The sequence below is a fragment of the Mandrillus leucophaeus genome, unplaced genomic scaffold, assembly GCF_000951045.1.
Source record: "Mandrillus leucophaeus isolate KB7577 unplaced genomic scaffold, Mleu.le_1.0 Scaffold214, whole genome shotgun sequence".
In the NCBI taxonomy this organism is placed as follows: Eukaryota; Metazoa; Chordata; class Mammalia; order Primates; family Cercopithecidae; genus Mandrillus; species Mandrillus leucophaeus.
In genome coordinates, this window is record NW_012102188.1 from 2085655 (window position 1) to 2104305 (window position 18651).

The window sequence follows — 18651 nt, forward strand, 5'->3', positions numbered from 1 at the left end:
TGTAAACAAGGTGGCGTAGGTGAGACTGGGGTTGGCAGGTGGGATGAGGGTCTCCCTTACTTCCTAGTTTCCGTAGCCTGGAGAAAAGGGATGATCAGTCTGGTTTGAGATCCACTGGGGGGTTCATTGCCTTTCTTTGCAATGCCTTTGCTCTTAGCTTCATTTGTCCAAATTCCTCTCTCCCTGGGCTCTCCCCATACCAGGCAAAGGCTGAGCTGGCTGATCTCCCCACCTGTGGCCCTGGAATTCCCCATTTCTGCTAATGAGATCAGGACATGGGCTCTTCTAATTAATCCAGCCCTCACGCAATCTTCCCCACATGCTCTCCATACCAGGGAGCAGCTGGGGGCAGGAAGAAGGGACCCCAATCCCCAGCATCCTGAGCACACTCTTTCAGGGCGGGTTGGGAAAATGAAGGTTCACCAATTCAAAGGCGGAGGGGAAATGGTTCAGCCTTTGGGACTTGTATTTGGTGTGAAAGTTGCTTGCCTCTGGGTCACAGCTCTGCAGTCAGCTCCCCTACTTGCCTGGGAGTCAGGAAGAAACTTCTTGGCCCCAAGCCCAGTTAGGGGCAAGGCACTGGCTGGAAGGAAGGTCAGGGAAGGAAGGAGGTTGTCCGCCAGAGGCAGCAGCCAGCCAGCCCAGCCCAGCCCAGCCCTTCTCTGGTGCCTGCTGCTGTGGTCCTCTCCCAGAGAGTGGGGGGCCTTCCTCCATCTGCCCCATGAGGAAAAGAGCAGTGGAGGACCATGGAAAGGGATCCAGAGAAAGAAGGAAACACCAAGTCCCAGGGGCATGAGCTGGAAGGGAGGGCTGCTCCTCCCAGGGGAGGCTGGCGACTGAGAGCTGCCACCAACAGTGGAAAAGGAGGGAGCTGGGCAAGACCCAGCATTGTTAGTAACCAGCTCTGTGGCCTTGAGTTGACCTCATTGATTCTCAGTCTCCTCACTTGGAAAAGGGCAAAACAGCCACGTGCAGGCCGTGGTGGGCACCTGGGCTGTCTGCAGATAGCTTGGCTCATTGCTGGTCCTCAGTACACAGCCCTCATAGCCAAGCAGCCTGAGCCTACACTCTGGGCCCAGGGGAGTGACTGTCGCTGGCATCCCCTAGAGTAACAGGCTCCAGGAGTCAAAGATTCCTTAGCTGGAAAGGTCTAGAAAGAGACTCCCGCTCTGCTCCCTCCTGCACCAGCGCTGTGTCCCCCAACGGCCAGGCAAGGCCGTTGGATGCCGCTGGCCCGCTCACTGAGGATCTGTTGGCTTCAGCGAGTGGAAGGACCTGCTCGGCTGGAACTTTTTTTTCCCCTCCCAGACGACGTCCGATGGGTGTGTCGCGCAGGAGGTGATATTTGACGGGCTGCGCGCGGGCGAGCTGCCGCGGAGTGCCCAGCAGGGGCTGACAGCATGGCCTCGCCCGACCCGCCGGTCACCAGCTACGCCCCGTCCGACGTGCCCTCGGGGATCGCGCTGCTCGTCACCATCCCTTTCGCCTTCTTCCTGCCGGAGCTGGTGAGTGCGCCCCCCCCCCCCCGGCCACCTGCAGAGAGAGAGGAAGGGGGAAACCGGCCTCGGCCCCAGACCGGACCGCGCCGAGAGAAGGGAGACCGAGCGCAGGGGCTGCGGTGGCTGCGAGTCTCCCACCGGGCGCACAGCGGGGTGCAGCTGTACTCAAGAGACAGATCCCACTCTGCGCCCCGTCTGATGCCGCCAGGGGGGTTCCGCCCTCCAAAACAAAACCCACTTGGGTGTGGAGGCCTGGGGGGACATTGCTCAAATACTCAGGATTCCCAGGAAAATGTTGGAAATGAATTATAATTACCTGGCTTCTTTTGTCCAACTATTTGTGCCTTTCTGATTTGAAGTGGGGAGACTGTGTTTCCTTCTGGGAGCAGGTTTTCTTAATTGTCATGTCTACTGACTTTGAACTTTGACTTTTGTGGGGTCCCCCACACAAGGTAACTATGACAGCATCTGCCATAAAACAGTCGTGTGAGGCACCCTGGTTGCAAATGAGAACCTGTCGCTGTGTTACTCTCTGGGGCGCCCTGCGGCTGAGTCGTGGCCCTGATCCCTGGGAAGCCTGCCTGCTCCCATCTGCAGAACTGTGCATATGCAGTGTTCCGCACTGCACAAGTCCCCTCTGAACTGGCTGGTACCACATCCTCTTCATGGAGGAACACACTGAAGTCTGGGGTCCAATCAGGGCAAAAGAGTGTGTTTTGTTTTCGCAGCACCTTCTGAAATATCTAGCTTGTGGGTGGTATTTTCTTACCTGCCCTGAATTTGGCAGTGCTGTCTCTGAGCAGGGAGGAAAAGATAGAAAGTGGATCTACTTTTAATTCGGACGTGACCGGCCCTTCTCACTCTCGCCATCTGCCTGCAAAGTTGGGCCTGATCGAGCCACTTTTAGGCAAACTGGCTAATGGGTGACCATTGATGGCAACCAGAAAGAGAACCAGGTAGGGTGGGCCTAGCATCTGAGTGGCTCCAGTTGAAACTCCACCTAAGAGGCAGGTTTCTGCCAAGGCTACCATCCCCAGCACAGCGTGGGCATCCTGCCAGACTGATGACATAACCGTGCTCTGATGAGTCCTATGTGCCAGGCCCTGGGTGTGCCCCTCACCTTGGAGCAGCCACATGGGCGGCCGGGGTACTGGTTGACTCTGCCTCTTTTTATTGAGCCTGTGGTTTATGTCAGTCCTGCAAGCCCCTGGTGACAGGGCACTGCCTCCTGGTGATTTCCTGTCTGCCGGGGAGAGACTGTGAGCATCTCCTCCCCACGGTTGGATGGTAGCCTCAGCAAGGTGGGACCTTCTGAACTCTCCAGGCCAGGGAGGGGTCCAGGCCTGCCACCAAGAGTTGGACCTCAAAGAACAGGCATTCATAGACTGGGGGGGAAAGAGAGGGAAAGGCCTAGAGGCCAGGGGAGAAGTCCTGGAAGCAGGCTAGAGGCACGGTGTTTCTGGAATCAGGACAGCACCCAGGGTGAGAACTGTGAGAGGTCGTGGTATCTCCACCCGCCCTGCTCCTGCCAGTGAAACTCCTGGGAGAGCAAAGTGCACGCTCATGTTGGGCTCCGAGGCCTTACGTGGTGTGGGGGGGTGAGGGGCTCAATGACAATCAAAATTGACATTGGCCCAATTGTCTTCATTTACTTGTATTGTTAAGTAATGTGAGATTTACAGTAAAGCTGCAATAATAGTACAGAAAGTTCTGTGTACTCTTCCCTCAGCTGCCCCTAATGCCTGCATCTTCCATGATACAACTCTTGAAATCAGGAAACACTGATACTGTGCTATCAAGTACTCTATAAACCTTACTTCAGTTTTGCTAGTTTCCTCACTGATGTCCTTTTTCTGATCCAGGATCCTGGCCAGGATCCCACATGGCACTTAGTTGTCATATCTCCTTCATCTCCTTTAATCTGGGACAACCTGGGTCCTTACCTTGCCACTTCTGAAGAGTACTGATTAGTTTTTTGTTTTTTTTTTTTTTGCTTTTGTAAAATTTATTTTTCCATAAGTTATTGGGGTACAGGTGGTATTTGGTTACATGAGTAAGTTCTTTAGTGGTGATTTGTAAGATTTTGGTGCACTCATCATCCTTGTATACACTGTACCATATTCGTAATCATGTATATATATATATATCTCACAGTTTCTTTATCCACCCATTGATTGAGGGCATTTGGGTTGGTTCTACAATTTTGCAATTGTGATTTGTGCTGCTATAAACATGTGTGTGCAAGTATCTTTCTTGAATAATGACTTCTTTTCCTCTGGGTAGATACCCAGTAGTGGGGTTGCTAGATCAAATGGTATTCTACTTTTAGTTCTTTAAGGAAATGCCACACTGTTTTCCATAGTGGATGTACTAGTTTACATTCCCACCAGAAGGGTAGAAGTATTCCCTGTTCACCACATCCACACCAACATCTGTTGTTTTTTGATTTTTTTGATTATGGCCATTCTTGCAGGAGTGAGGTGGTAATCACATTGTGGTTTTGATTTGCATTTCCCTGATCATTAGTGATGTTGAGCATTTTTTCATGTCTGTTCCCCATTTGTGTATCTTCTTTTGAGAATTGTCTATTCATGTCCTTGGCCCACTTTTTGATGGCATTTTTTGTTTTTTTCTTACTGATTTGTTTGACTTCATTGTAGATTCTGAATATTAGTCCTTTGTCAGATGTATAGATTGTGAAGATTTTCTCCCACTCTGTGGGTTATCTGTTTACTCTGCTGTCTGTTCCTTTTGCTGTGCAAAAGCTCTGTAGTTTAATTAGGTCCCAGCTATCTATCTTCGTTTGTATTGCATTTGCTCTTGGGTTCTTGGTCATGAAATCCTTGCCTAAGCCAGTATCTAGAAGGGTTTTTCCAGTGTTATCTTCTAGAATTTTTGTAGTTTCAGGTCTTAAGTTTAAGTCCTTAATCCATCTTGAGTTGATTTTTGTATAAGGTGAGAGACGAGGATCCAGTTTCAATCTCCTACATGTGAGTAGCCAATTATCCCAGCACCATTTGTTGAAAAGGATGTCCTTTCCCCATATTATGTTTTTGTTTGCTTTGTCCAAGATCAGTTGGCTGTTAAGTATTTGGGTTTATTTCTGGGTTCTCTATTCTGTTCCACTGATCTATGTGCCTGTTTTTATACCAGTACCATGCTGTTTTGGTAACTATGGCCTTAGAGTTTAGTTTGAAATCAGGTAGGTTCATGCCCCCAGATTTTTTTTTTTTTTTTTTTTGCTTAGTCTTGCTTTGGCTATGCTGGCTCTTTTTTGGTTCTATGAATTTTAGAATTGTTTTTTCTGATTCTGTGAAGAATGATGGTGGTATTCTGATGGGGATTGCATTTAATTTGTAGATTGCTTTTGGCAGTATGGTTATTTTCACAATATTGATTCTACCCATCCATGAGCATGGGATTTGTTTCCATTTGTTTGTGTCGTCTGATTTCTTTCAGCAGTGTTTTGTAGTTTTCCTTGTAGAGGTCTTTCAACTCCTTTGTTAGTTATATTCCTAAGTATATTATTATTATTATTATTATTATTATTATTTGCAGCTATCATGAAAGGGGTTGAGCTCTTGATTTGATTCTCTGCTTTGTTGCTGTTGGTATATAGAAAAGCTAGTGATTTGTGTACATTAATCTTGTATCCAGAAACTTTTGCTGAATTCTTTATCAGTTCTAGGAGCTTTCTGGAAGAGTCTTTAGGGTTTTCAAGTTAAACGATCTTATCGTCAGCAAACAGTGACAGTTTGACTTCCTCTTTACTGATTTGCATGCCCTGTATTTCTTTCTCTTGTCTGATTTCTCTGGCTAGGACTTCCAGTACTATGTTGAAGAGGAGTGGTGAGAGTGGGCGTCCTTGTCTTGTTCCAGTTCTCAGAGGGAATGCTTTCAACTTTTCCCCATTCGGTATTATGTTGGCTGTGGGTGTGTCAAAGATGGCTTTTATTACATTAAGGTATGTCCCTTGTATGCCGATTTTGCTGAGAGTTTTGACCATAAAGGGATGCTGGATTTTGTCAAATGCGCTTTCTGCATCTATTGAAATGATCATGTGATTTTTGTTTTAAATTCTGTTTATGTGGTATATCACATTTATTGACTTGCGTATGTTAAACCATCCTTGCATCTCTGGTATGAAACCCACTTGATCATGGTGGATTATCTTTTTGGTATGTTGTTGGATTCAGTTAGCTAGTATTTTGTTAAGGATTTTAGCATCTATGTTCATCAAATATATCAGTCTGTAGTTTTCTTTTTTGGTTATGTCCTTTCGTGGTTTTGATATTAGGGTGATGCTGGCTTCATAGAATGAATTAGGGAGGGTTCCTTTGTTCTCTATCATGTGGAATAATGTCAAAAGGATTGATATCAATTCTTCCTTGAATGTCTGGTAGAATTCTGCTGTGAATCCATCTGTTCTTGGACTTTTTTTGTCAGTAATTTTTAAATTACTGTTTCAATCTTGCAGCTTGTTATTGATCTGTTGAGTGTACTAATTCTTCCTGATTTAAGCTAGGAGGGTTGTATTTTTCTAGGAATTTATCCATCTCGTCTAAGTTTTCTAGTTTTTTGTGCATAAAGGTATTCCTAATAGCCTTGAATGATCTTTTGTATTTCAGTGGTGTCAGTTGTAATATCTCCTGTTTTGTTTCTTAGTGAGGTTATTTGGATTTTCTCTCTTCTTTCTTTGGTTAATCTTGCTAATGGTCTATTAATTTTATTTATCTTTTCAAATAACCAGCTTTTTATTTCATTTATCTTTTGTGGGTTTTTTGTTTGTTTGTTTGTTTCAATTTCATTTAGCTCTGCTCTGATCTCGGTTATTTCCTTTCTTCTGCTGGGTTTGGGTTTGGCTTGTTCTTGTTACTCTAGTTCCTTGAGGTATGACCTTAGATTGTCTATCTGTGCTCTTTCAGACTTTTTGATGTAGGTGTTTAGGGCTATGAACTTTCCTCTTAACACTGCCTTTGCTATATACCAGAGGTTTTGATAAGTTGTGTCATTATTGTCATTCAGTTTGAAGAATTTTTTAATTTCCATCTTGATTTTATTTTTGACTCAATGCTTTCAGAAGCAGGTTATTTAATTTCCATGTATTTGAATGGTTTTGAAAGTTCCTTTTGGAGTTGATTTCCAGTTTTATTCTACTGTGGTCTGAGAGAGTGCTTGATATAATTTCAGTTTTCTTAAATTTATCAAGTCTCGTTTTATGGCCTATCATATGGTCTATCTTGGAGAAAGTTCCGTGTGCTGTTGAATAGAATGTGTATTCTGTGGTTGTTGGATGAAATGTTCCGTCAATTGTAATATCTCCTGTTTTGTTTCTGTTAAGTCCATTTGTTCCAAGGTATAGTTTAAATCCATTGTTTCTTCATTGACTTTCTGTTACAATGGCCTGTCTAGTGCTGTCGGTGGAGTATTGAAGTCCCCCACTATTATTGTGTTGCTGTCTATCTCATTTCTTAGGTCTATTAGTAATTATTTTATAAATTTGGGAGCTCCAGTGTTAGGTACATATATGTTTAGGATTGTGATACTTTTCTGTTGGACAAGGCCTTTTACCATTATATACTGTCTCTCTTTATCTCTTTTAACTGATGTTACTTTAAAGTTTGTTTGATATAAGAATAGCTGCCCCTGCTCACTTTTGGTGTCCATTTGCATGAAGTGCCTTTTCCCACCCTTTTACTTTAAGTTTATGTGAGTCCTTATGTGTTAGGTGAGTCTCCTGAAGGCAGCAGATAGTTTGTTGGTGAGTTCTTATCCATTCTGTGGTTTTGTGTCTTTAAAGTGGAACATTTAGGCCATTTACATTCAATGTTAGTATTGAAATGTGAGGTACCATTGCATTCATCATGCTCTTTGTTGCCTGTCTACTTCGGTTTTGCTTTTGCTTTTTAACTTGTATTTTTGTTTTATAGGTCCTGTGTGATTTATGCTTTAAAGAGGTTCCATTTTGATGCGTTTCCAGGATTTGTTTCAAGATTTAGAGCTCCTTTTAGCAGTTGTTGTAGTGGTCGTTTGGTAATGGCAAATTCTGTCAGCATTTGTTTGTCTGAAAATGACTGTATCTTTCCTTCATATACGATACTTAGTTTCACTGGATATAAAATTCTTGGCTGATAATTGTTTTGTTTGAGGAAGCTGAAGATAGGTCCCCAATCCCTTCTAGGTTATAGGGTTTCTGCTGAGAAATCTGCTGCTAATCTGATAGCTTTTCCTTTATAGATTATTTGGTGCTTTTGTCTCACAACTCTTAAGAGCCTTTCCTTCGTCTTAGCTTTGGATAACCCGACAACAATGTGCCTAGGCAAAGATCTTTTTGTGATGAATTTCCCAGGTGTTCTTTGTGCTTCTTGTATTTGGCTGTCTAGGTCTCTCACAAATCTGGGAAAATTTTCCTTGATTATTACTCCAGATATGTTTTCCAGGCTTTTAGAATTCTCTTCTTCCTCAGGTACACCAATTATTCTTAGGCTTGGTTGTTTAACATAATCCCAGACTTCTTGGAGGCTTTGCTCATATTTTCTCTTTTTTTTTTCTTTGTCTTCATTGGATTGGGTTAATAATTCAAAGACCTTGTCTTTGAGCTCTGAATTTCTTTCTTCCACTTGTTAAATTCTATTGCTGAGACTTCCCAGAGCATTCCACATTTCTAAAATTGTGTCCAAAGTTTCCTGAATTTTTGACTGTTTTTTCTTTAAGCTATCTATTTCCATGAATATTTCTCCCTCCACTTGTATCATTTTTTGGACTTCCTTTGCATTGGGCTTCACCTTTTTCTGGTCCCTCCCTGTTTAGCTTAATAACTAATCTCTTGAATTCTTTTTCAGGTGAATCAGGGACTTCTTCTTGGTTTGGATCCATTATTGGTGAACTAGTGTGATTTTGGGGGGTATTGAAGAGCCTTGTTTTGTCGTATTACCAGGGCTGGTTTTCTGGTTCCTTCTCGTTTGGGGAGGCTCTGTCAGAGGGAAGGTCTAGGGCTAAAGGCTGTTGTTCAGATTCTTTTGTTCTACAAGGTGTTCCCTTGATGCAGTACTCTTCCCCCTTTCCTATGGATGTGGCTTCCTGTAAGCCGAACTGCAGTGATTGTTGTCTCTCTTCTGGATCCAGCCACCCAGCGAATTTACCTGGCTCCAGGCTGGTACTCCAGATTGTCTGCACAGAGTCCTGTGATGTGGACCGTCTATGGGTCTCTCAGCCATGGATACCAGTGCCTGTTCTGGTGGAGGTGGCAGAGGGTGCAGTGGACTCTGTGAGTGTCCTTAGCTTTGGTGGTTTAATGGTCTATTTTTGTGCTGGTTGGCCCCCTGCCAGGAGGTGGCACTTTCCAGAAAGCAACAGCTGTAGTAGTATGGAGATGGACCAGCGGTGGGTGGAGCCCTAGAACTCCCAAGATTATATGCCCTTTGTCTTCCACTAGAGTGGATAGGGAAGGACCATCAAATGGGGACAGGGCTAGGCATGTCTGAGCTCAGACTCTCCTTGGGTGAGTTTTGCTGTGGCTGCCGTGAGGGGTGGAGGTGAGATTCCCAAGTTACGGGAGTTGTGCACCTAGGAAGATTATGGCTGCCTCTGCTGAGTCATGCAGATTGTCAGGGAAATGGGGGAAAGTTGGCAATCACAGGCCTCACCCAGCTCCCACACAAACCAAATGGTCGGTTCCACTCCCACTGTGTCCCTCACAACAGCCCCAAGTCTGTTTCCAGGCAGAGGGCAGGATGGGTTTGAAAACTTGCCCAAGGCTATCCTCCTCTCAAAGCAAGAGAAAAGGGATTTAGTTCTTCCCCTGCCTGTAAAGTCTGCACACTCAATTTGTGACCTCTCCTGAGTTCTGGCCAGGTCTTCTGAGTTCTGGCCAGGAGGCATCTCTCCCCATTCAAATTGTTACAAAGTTCAGCTAGAGAAGTCCTTCTCCCTGTGGAGTTTTACCCCCTGCTCCTCTGGCCACCCTCCCGATGAATCCCTGTGGTGCCAGGCAGGATTGGGCTGCTTGGGGACCCAGTGAGCTCCCAGGGCCTTTCTGCTGCTTCCTCTACCCCTGTATTTTGCTCAGCTCTCCAACTTGACTCGGCTCCAGGTAAAGTTGGAAACTTCTCCTGCAAACAGACCCTTAGCTTCTCCCTTCTCCAGTGGAGGGATGTGTTTGGAAGAGGAGGGTCTCCCTTTCCTAATTCCTCATTTGGGGCACTCACAGTATTTGGGGTGTCTCCCGGGTCCTGCAAGAGCAGTCTGCTTCCTTCAGAAGGTCTGTGGGTCCTCTCAGGATTGCTGGTCTGTTCTTGCGGTTGATCTGTAGCTAAAATTCACAATGCAAGCCTTCGCATCTGCTCTGTCTGGAGCTGCAATCCAGTCCTGCCTTCCATCTGCCATGATCCCGTCTGCCTTCTGATTAGTTATTTTTCTACGATGTCTTTTAATTTGGTCTTGTCTGATGTTTCCTCATGGTAACTTCATTTATTTTGAATTCAGGAGTAATCCTATTCATTATTGAAAATTGAGAAAGTTCAGAAATAAATATGATCCATATGTGCGCACATACTCGTATATGTGTACACACCTATTTAACGGGGTTATTCTGTACCTGCTGTTCTGTACCTGGTTTTCCCTTAAATAAGCATTCCTAGCACGAAACTAGAATCACATGGGCCTTATATCTGGGGTGAGGAATGGGGAGGTAGATGGGAGAGAGGGACAATGTTGAGGTGGGTGGGTGATTCTGATCCCATTGAACAGAAGACGTGCTGGCTGGAGAGACGAGTGCAGAAACAGCCTAGCACAGGCCCCTCTTCCACTTTGGTCTTCTGGGGGTGCAGCTGCTGCTGCCCACTGGGGCTGATCCCAGAGCACCAGGCCTTGGGGGCCCAGCAAATTCTGTCTCAGGGCCTAAGACCTCACGAACAGGCCTGTTTTTCTAAGGGTGTTAGTACAGAGAGTGAGTTGTAAAATCAGGCCAGCAAAGGGACAAAGAACTCGAAATCAAATAATGGAATTCCGATGCTGTCCATGGTGGGGGCAGCCCAGGGAGGACCTTTCCTTCCAGCTGCTGCTGACGAGATACCCCAAGGACCTGAGAGCAGACCCGTGCTACAGACTTTCCATATGAACAAGAGGCCAGATGTGCCAGGAAAGCATAGTCAGATGCGCTCACACAAGGCCCTGGCTCCTCTCTCAACTTCCCTAGACCCTGAGCCACCCTGCTGGCCAGGCCGGGTCCCGTATTTCTTGGTGATGACAGACAGGGATGGGCCAGGCCCTGGGGAGTCTGCAGTTTCTCTTCCACCTCTCCTCTCCTGAGCTTGCTCTCATGGATAATTGCCTAAAATGTTTATTTTCAAGTCTTTGCCAGTTCACATTTTAAAACTTATTTTGTAGTAATTATAGATTCATAGGAAGTTGCAAAGATAATTCAGAGAGGCCTCCTGTCCCCGTCCGCAGCTTCCCCCAGTAGCTGCATCTTTCCTCATGGTAGTACAGTATCAGAGCCCAAAAACTGCCTTTGGTACTTTGGGGCTCCACTTTTCTCACATATGTAGATTCAGGGAATCACCACTGCATCAAGGTACAGGGCTGCCACTCACCCCAAAGAGCTCCCTCGTGCTACCCTTTCACAGTGCACCCCCTACGCTGCCCTCCCTCAACCCCTCCTGAACAAACCCCTGAAAACCACAAGTTTCATTCCTACAATGTTGTTATTTCCAGAAAGTTATATAAATAAATGGAACCACACAGTACACGGGTCTTTGAGGTTGGCGTCTTCCACTCAGCCTAATGCTCTTGAGCACCATCCAAGCTGTGGCCTATGTCAATAGCTCCTTCCTTCTTGCTCCTGAGTAGCGTTCCGTGGTCTGGCTTTGCCGTCATTTGTTTAACCATCCGCCTATTGAGAAACAGTTTGCCTGTTTCCAGTTCTTGGCTGTTCCAAATGAAGCTGCTGTGAAAACTTGTGTGCAGGCTTTTGTGTGGGGGGAATGCTCAGTTCTCCAGGAAAATGCCCCTGTATGATTGCTGGTTGGTGTAGTTAAGTATTAAGAAACCCCGACAAACAATTTTCCAGAGTGGCTGGAGAGTAACTTCTGCGTTTTACATCCCCACTAGTGACTGCTGAAACTTCATCAGTAAAGTTCGTGTTTTATGTAGTTTACTGGTGAATTTCGATTTCTTAAAGACAATATTAATTTTGAAACATAATCTGCAAGTGCAAAAAAGGTTTGAATGGATGAATTTTAAGATGAGAACTCTCTCCTTCATGCAGCAAGTGTGTGTGCCTTGGGGGAGCCTGGGGTGGGTGCGGCTCACACCCCTGCCCAGCTCTGGGGCCAGCTGTCTGTGGGTGCTGGGTACTGACCATGCCATTACCTGTTTGATGGAGGTGACTCATCGGCTTTTTTATAAGCTTAAGGGTGGAAGCTGCAAGCTCACCCAGGTGACTGTGAACAAGGACATGCTTTATGAATATGACTCCAATAAATTCTTTTAACTGTCAACCTTGTCACTAGTTGACTTACGAGATTTTTGACGAGTTTAAAACAAACAGCTACGATTTCTAGAGGTTCCGAAAGTTAAAAGGGGAGACCATGCAAACTCTTTGTTTGATGTTGGATGTTTTCCTTTTAGCTGCTTAACTCACCAGCATGTCAGTCAGAGGGAAATCCTCTGAGCCCTTAGAAGTTCATCCTGAGCTCTTCCAGCTCAGCAAGTGTATTGTATGTCTCACCCAAATGGCCAGTATCACTTCCGTTCCAACCTGCTGCTGCTTCTACTCTGTTTATATGGAAGAGCCTGTTTGAAACTCACGGAAGCCAGGGGCACCCTGGGAATCCCCTAGGGCCAACTCCGCGTGCACTGAAAGTGACTAGGTGGGGCTGCGAGAAGAAATCAGGACTCCTCTTAGGCCTGACCTTAGGGCAGGAATCTTCCTCTTCCTTCTAACTGTGCCTTGGAAGTTGAGTTTTCCAAGAGGAAAAATCATCTCCCTTGCTTTCCTCTGCTCCCCTGTCAGTTCTCTATAATTCCAGGAGCAGCAAAGTTAATTCAGTTTACCCCAGTTTATTTTATAATTCTCTTTTCACGCTTTAGCCTTTTTGTCTCTGTCCCTCCCTTCACTCCCCTCACTGCCACATGGCCTCTCCCTATCCTTGGTCCAGCTCCCACAGGGCAACACCCTTCTCTTCTGTTCTTCTGCAGGACATGGGAGCCACCAACCACTGTGCCCACGGGACCATGGGGTCCCATTGGAATAATGGCCAAGGATGTCCCCTGGAAGACAAGGACGGGAGGACATGAGGAAAGGGGAGGCCTTGGGCTGGGGAAGAGCAAGGCCTCCCGGGAGAGAAGATGAGAAGGGCCATGGGGCAGGAGTTGGATGTGAACCTCCCCACACTGCCTGTGGCCACCTTGGCCTTCCTGCCCCTTGGCCAGGCCCAGGCCCTACTCTGGGAGGCCACGGTGTATTCAGGTTCAGTAAAATAGAGTCAGTCAGGATGGGGCCTAAAGTCTGGCTCTGCTTCTTCATTGCTGTGAGACCCTGGGCAGGTTACTTAATCACTCTGAGCCGCAGTTTCGTCAACAATGGAAAGAGTAACAATAAAGAGAAACAAGGATCCTATAAGACAGCTGTGGGGTTTGAATGTAGACTTCACAGGAAGTATCAGGACATGGTGAGTGAGTGCTCCATAATGCCAGCCCATACTACTTTATCGTTGGCGGTCATCGGACCTCTTATTAGAAAGCTCACTGTAAGACAAGTAACAATTGTAAGTCAACACGTGTTTATTGAAACACTACTGCCGCTCTAGCCCCATGCTGTGCTCTTAGGGGCAGACAAAAATAAGACAGCCATTGAGGGGATAAGGTAAGGCACGAGCCTGTCTTAAAGGAGTGGTGCAACTATCACACTGAAGATGCAACGGGCACTCCAGGACAGGAGACAGGTGAAAAGCAAGGGCTGCACAGCCAGCCACAGCTGCCCAGCGGCCCTGGGAGCCAGGTGGTATCGGGACAAGCTGACTCAAGGAGGATCTTGACATTCTTGAAGGGCTTGGATTGATGGGTGACGCATTTTCTTGTTCAGATTAGGGCTGCCTAGGACCAGGAAGTTAACAAATACATAAAGTCAGGGTACAAGGAAGACTTAAATCCCCCACTTAAATCCCAAGTATTCATTCAAGCTGAGCACCTACTCTCTGCCAAGCACTGACGATACAAAGATAAACAAGACAGACATGGCCCCTGCCTATGGAGCCTGATGCGTAATGAGGGCGATGGAGAACAGCCAAGCAAATCTGTAAAGGTGCTATGCCTGTCACGGTCCAGTGGGAAACAGAAACCATGACAGGTGCTTCACACGGAGGGGATTCAATACAGGGACTTGTTGACACAGTCGTTGGAAGGCTGGATGAACAGAAAGGGGCCACTGAACAATCCAGAGAATAATAATAAGTGCTCACAGTGCCTGCCGCCCACCCCCAGAATCGGGCACAGAAGGGCAACGAGGCTGATGCTCAAACCTGTAGATGAAGCTGTCCCTGCCTTGTCAGTGCTCAGACCAGTGTGTGGGTGCTGGGAGACAGTGGTCACCCTAAAGAAAGGGCACTGGGACCCTCATTTCTAGCTGCTGCTGCTGATTCTGGAAAGACAATGGCAAGACCTGGAAAAGGCAGCAGGAAGTTTTCCCCCACTTCTCTCTTAACATCCCAGCCTCCCTCCAAGTCCTCCCCTGCCAGAACCTAGCAAACACCCAGTCACGGAGGGAGCCCACACCACACAGCAGAGAGACGCGGGGAACCACCTGGCCTGGCCCCGCATCCCTGGCCACGCCGGCCCCTGTCTGAACTTCCAGCCCGGTCTTTCCCTGGCCGTCCAGCAGGATCATGAGCAGCCATCCCTGAACCAGTGGCCTCTCTCCGCTCGGCCAAGACAGACAACCAAGCACACTGTCAGAAGGCCAACCCACCCGGAGGGGTCCACAGAACTGACGGCTGCCCTGAAGGAGCCACCAGCTGCTGGCATGGAGCCTAACAGAGAGGCCCGGGCAGTCTGACCCACTGGACCCAGGGCGAGCCCCAGATAAGGAGCCTTGCCAGTAGAAGTGCTGGCTCTCTCCGCCATTCCCAGGAGCTTTCTCCCTGGAGAACTTTCCCCTGGGCAGGGCAGATCTGTGGGAGTCAGGAGAGGCTCCTAGAGTGTTGTCCAGACTAATAACACTCAGGGCAAAGAGCCCTAGTGGGGAGGAGCTCGAGGACCCTGGCCTTTGCCCCCTCATCTCTTTCCAGCCCCTCCCCTGCCTCGCCCATCCTCTCCAGCCCCTCCCCTGCCTCTCCCATCCCAGCCCCTAGCCTCGGGCCCTCTTGCCTCCTGAAGAGACCAGCCTGTCCCTCAGTCACTACCTAGTCAGACTCCCCCATCTCAGCCAGAATGGATGGCTGCTCAGGCCCCACACAGGGCCCACCCTCTATGGACAGGGCCAACCCTTGTACCACATTCCACAGCACTAGCTCCCCATGGCACCACTTCCTGTCCCCTGGCCACAAGCTGTCTCTAGAAAATACCAGCGGGGTTCCAGAGTACAGCCTCAGTAGGTTCCCCATCCAGAGGGGCCGAATATCATGGGTCTGACACTCCAGAGTCTTCAGACCTCTTTCAAAGAAGGCTGGATTCTTTGAACTTTGCTTTTCTACCTCGGCACTATTCACAGATACCCCCACCAGCCTCCCCCCAGCACGGCCCATCCGGACTCTCTCTCTGCCCCGGTGATGTTGGGGGAGGTATGGAGGGGTATGTGTATTTATTTGAGCACCGTCCTCTCTGACAGCACAATTGTTAGTGGTCTGTCCCATGTACCAGGGCGGTGGGGCATCTCAGGATGACGAGGGGTGCCGGTGGGGTGAGGGAGGAGGCAGTGTGGTGGGAAAAGCCTTCCTGGGGAATCCTGAGGGAAGGTTGCTCCTTACCCTACTGGGAGAATTTCTGGGGCCTGGGAGGTGATGGAGCAGGAAGTGAGGATGAAACAAATACACGTCTGTCCCCATTTGGTTCAGGCTCCTGGCAGGAATGCCAGTCTGTGGCCGGGCCACAGTGGAAGGCCCAGAAAGCAGCAGGTGGTGCCACCTTCATGGGCATCTGTCCCAGGAAGCTGAGGCTGTGAGCAGCTGGTGAGTGGTGTGTCCAGCAGCCCCCTCCTCCTTTCTCAAGTGAGTCAGTGACATGCACCAAGCACTTGCTTTATGCCAGGCTTCGTGCTGTACCCCAGGGACAGAGACCTCAGGGCACAGTCCTGCCTCCAGGAGCTCAGAGTTCCAACAGGAGGCAGGGAAGAGACAAAGAGAGACAATGAAAGTGGAGAGTGACCCTAGGGGAGGTATGCTGGGGTGGGGGGCTTGGTAGTCAAGGGTGGCTTCCTGGAGGAGGTGATATGGTCTGGTCCCTGCCTTTCAGGGTCTGGTCATAGATAGACTGGGGGTCAGCTAGGGAGAGCCAAGCAGGCAATCAATCAACTAGGACTAAGTGACCTGGTGCCTAATGAAGGGCAGGTACATTACTAGTCACAAAATGTCTGTGGGCTCCTAAGGAGAAAGGAGAGCATGGGGACTTCCCCTGAGCCTGAGTCCGGGGATCATCAGGCAACTTCCTGGGGCGGACATGGGCAGGAACATGAAGTTACTCAATGTACGGGACCAAACAGGGAGAGTGAGAAAGAGGACACTGGGGCGGGGGGCCAGGGAGCGTGGGGAAGCCCAGCCACGGGGCTGCGGCGGGAGCAGGATGCTTTCCCCTTGCTGCTTTACAGCGTGTCTGTGCTTTCCTAAGGTGCACAGGTAGACAAAAGGGAAAATATGCCCCCCAAATGCTGTGTTTAATTTTGTCCCCTTCCTTTTCTTTAAGAGACAAGAAGGAAAAGCGCTTTAGACTTTGGATGGAAAAGAATGTTCTAATTAGTCAATTTTATATGACATTGTAAATCTGTAAATCTGTACCGTTTGGTCAATAAACAGTGAAGGCAGTCAGTCTGAATGGGCGGACGTGGTGCTGGGGGAGGAGGAAGCAGGAATGGGGATGCCTGGCCCTGACTCAGGGCCCCTCCCGGACTGCGCTTCCTGCCACTCTGGACCCATCCCAGAGAGGTCGGGCCCACTGCCAGCCCCATTCTGTGAGTGCTTATGAGTACCTAGGACCCCCTTATATGACTCGCTCAGCCAGGAGCAGCTGTGGACGCGAGTTCCCACCAGTGCTGGATGGAAGTTCCCACCCACACTGTTCTCCAGTGGGAGATGAGACCCGGCCCTCCCTAGAGGCCTAAGGGGCCTGGGCTGGCAATTTCCTACTAGCCTTAAAGCCACAGAAAAAGAAATTCTCCCTCCATGAGCCAGGACGCAGTGACTTGGGGTTTGGAAGTGTGCTAGGTTGAACTGCGGAGTGTGGAACTTCCATGCAACGCTACTCGTTTTCAGGGTCCTCTTGGGGTACAGGAGACAGGCCTGCCACACCCCTGCTGGGTAACTGAGGATGCCCCTCTGCCTTTTAGAGCCAGCATCCTCCCGTATTCAAAGCACAAAGGAGATAAGGATGGCTGCTCAGAAGGCTTCATGAGGCTGCAGGGCCAGTGACACGGGGGTGGGAGCTGCCTCATGAGCTGTAAGCAGCACCCAGGTGGGCTCTGGGTCTCTGAGCCACCCACAGGGAGACTTGCAGTCAGGTGAGCCCTGCCCAGGAGCACCCAGCACAGCCTGGCTGGGTCCCTGGCCTCCAGCTGTGGCACTTGAGGTAGGAGCATGCGTGTGGAAGACCCTAGCTGGGGTACAGGGCGTTGCAGCCCCACAGAGGTAGGGCACTCCGGGGCTCCTCCCACTCTTCCTGACAACGGGCCTGTCATCTCACCACATTTCCCTTCACCTTCTTCAGCAGCTCCCACTCCCACCCAGGCCCCTGCATGGCCCCTCAGGCGCTGGGATGATGCTGCAGGCGCCGCGCTGGGATGATGCTGCAGGCGCCAGGCTGGGGCCTGTGCTGGGCTGTGGCCTACCCATGGGACAGTGCTGTGAAGGGGCGGGCAGGAAGGAAGGCACGCTGGAGCAAGGGCTTCCACAAACTCATCCACAAAAAGAGAGAGAGATTTCCAGCACACCCTGGTACGCTACAGGCGCGTGTGTGTGTAAGTGAAACAAAAGATCCAGGAAACACTATTTCCCTTTCCTGTACAAAATACACTCCTCTACTTTATATCCTACTCTGCTTAAGTTCTTTTTTTTTTTTTTTGTGGAGGGGGCAGTGGGGGCAGAGTCTTGCTCATCACCCAGGCTGGAGTGCAGTGGTACAAGTATAGCTCACTGCAGCCTGGAACTCCTGGGCTCAAAGGGTCCTCCCCGCACTCAGCCTCCCAAGTAGCTAGGACTACAGGTGTGCTCGGTTAATTTTTTGAAATGTTTTCTAGAGACAAGATCTCATTTCGTTGCCTAGGCTGGCCTCAAATGCCTAGCCTCAAGCGATCCTCCCACCTGAGCTTCCCAAGGTGGCTGGGGTTACAGGTGTGCACCATTATGCCCGGTCGGCTCCAGTTCTTAATGCTGGTTGATAATCCTCTAAATGGAGTCACAGTTCATGAAGGAGTCTCACTCATAGTTTGCCAGTCCCAGGACTGGGGGATGTGGTGGAGGCTTGGGGAGCCTGGCATAAAGGCAGAGGGTGGGTGTCCCGAGTCTGGCCTGGGAGTCATGGGAGTCAATGGAGTATTTGAAGAGAAGGTGAGGGGTATGAGTGACATGCACAGACTCGAATCCCAGGGACTCCTCGGCAGTGCTGTGAAAGGGCTGTCGCTGGCTGGGACTGGCCTTAACAGAAGGGAAATGCACTATCTCGTGTCGTGCGATCTGGGTCAGCAGCTCCGTTGTGTCATCTGGGATACAGGCTGCTTTCATCTTTCTCCTCCTCCATTTCATGGCTCCAGGTTCACCACTGCACAGTAATGGCCAGAGCAAGAAAGGGACCATTGTGCCCTGTGCCCCCTTCTTAGGCACCAGGAAGATTTTCCCTCTGTCTCGTTGGTCAGGACTAAGTCAAGTATGTGTCCCTAGTAGGGAATGTGATGAGCCTGATGGCGTGGGCAGCGACATCCCCTTACCGGTGAGAGCCTGTACCTCTCACC

The 18651-nt window shown here is 48.8% G+C and overlaps 1 protein-coding gene across 1 annotated transcript in view; it reads left to right on the top strand.

Moving 5' to 3' along the window:
- The first annotated feature begins 627 nt into the window (after positions 1-627).
- MALL (mal, T-cell differentiation protein-like) overlaps positions 628-18651 on the top strand; it is a 30594-nt gene continuing 12570 nt past the window's right edge. Inside the window, exon 1 of the mRNA XM_011980554.1 lies at positions 628-1505. Coding sequence (XP_011835944.1) covers positions 1401-1505 — 105 coding nt within the window. The 5' untranslated portion in view covers positions 628-1400. The remainder of the gene's footprint in view (positions 1506-18651) is intronic.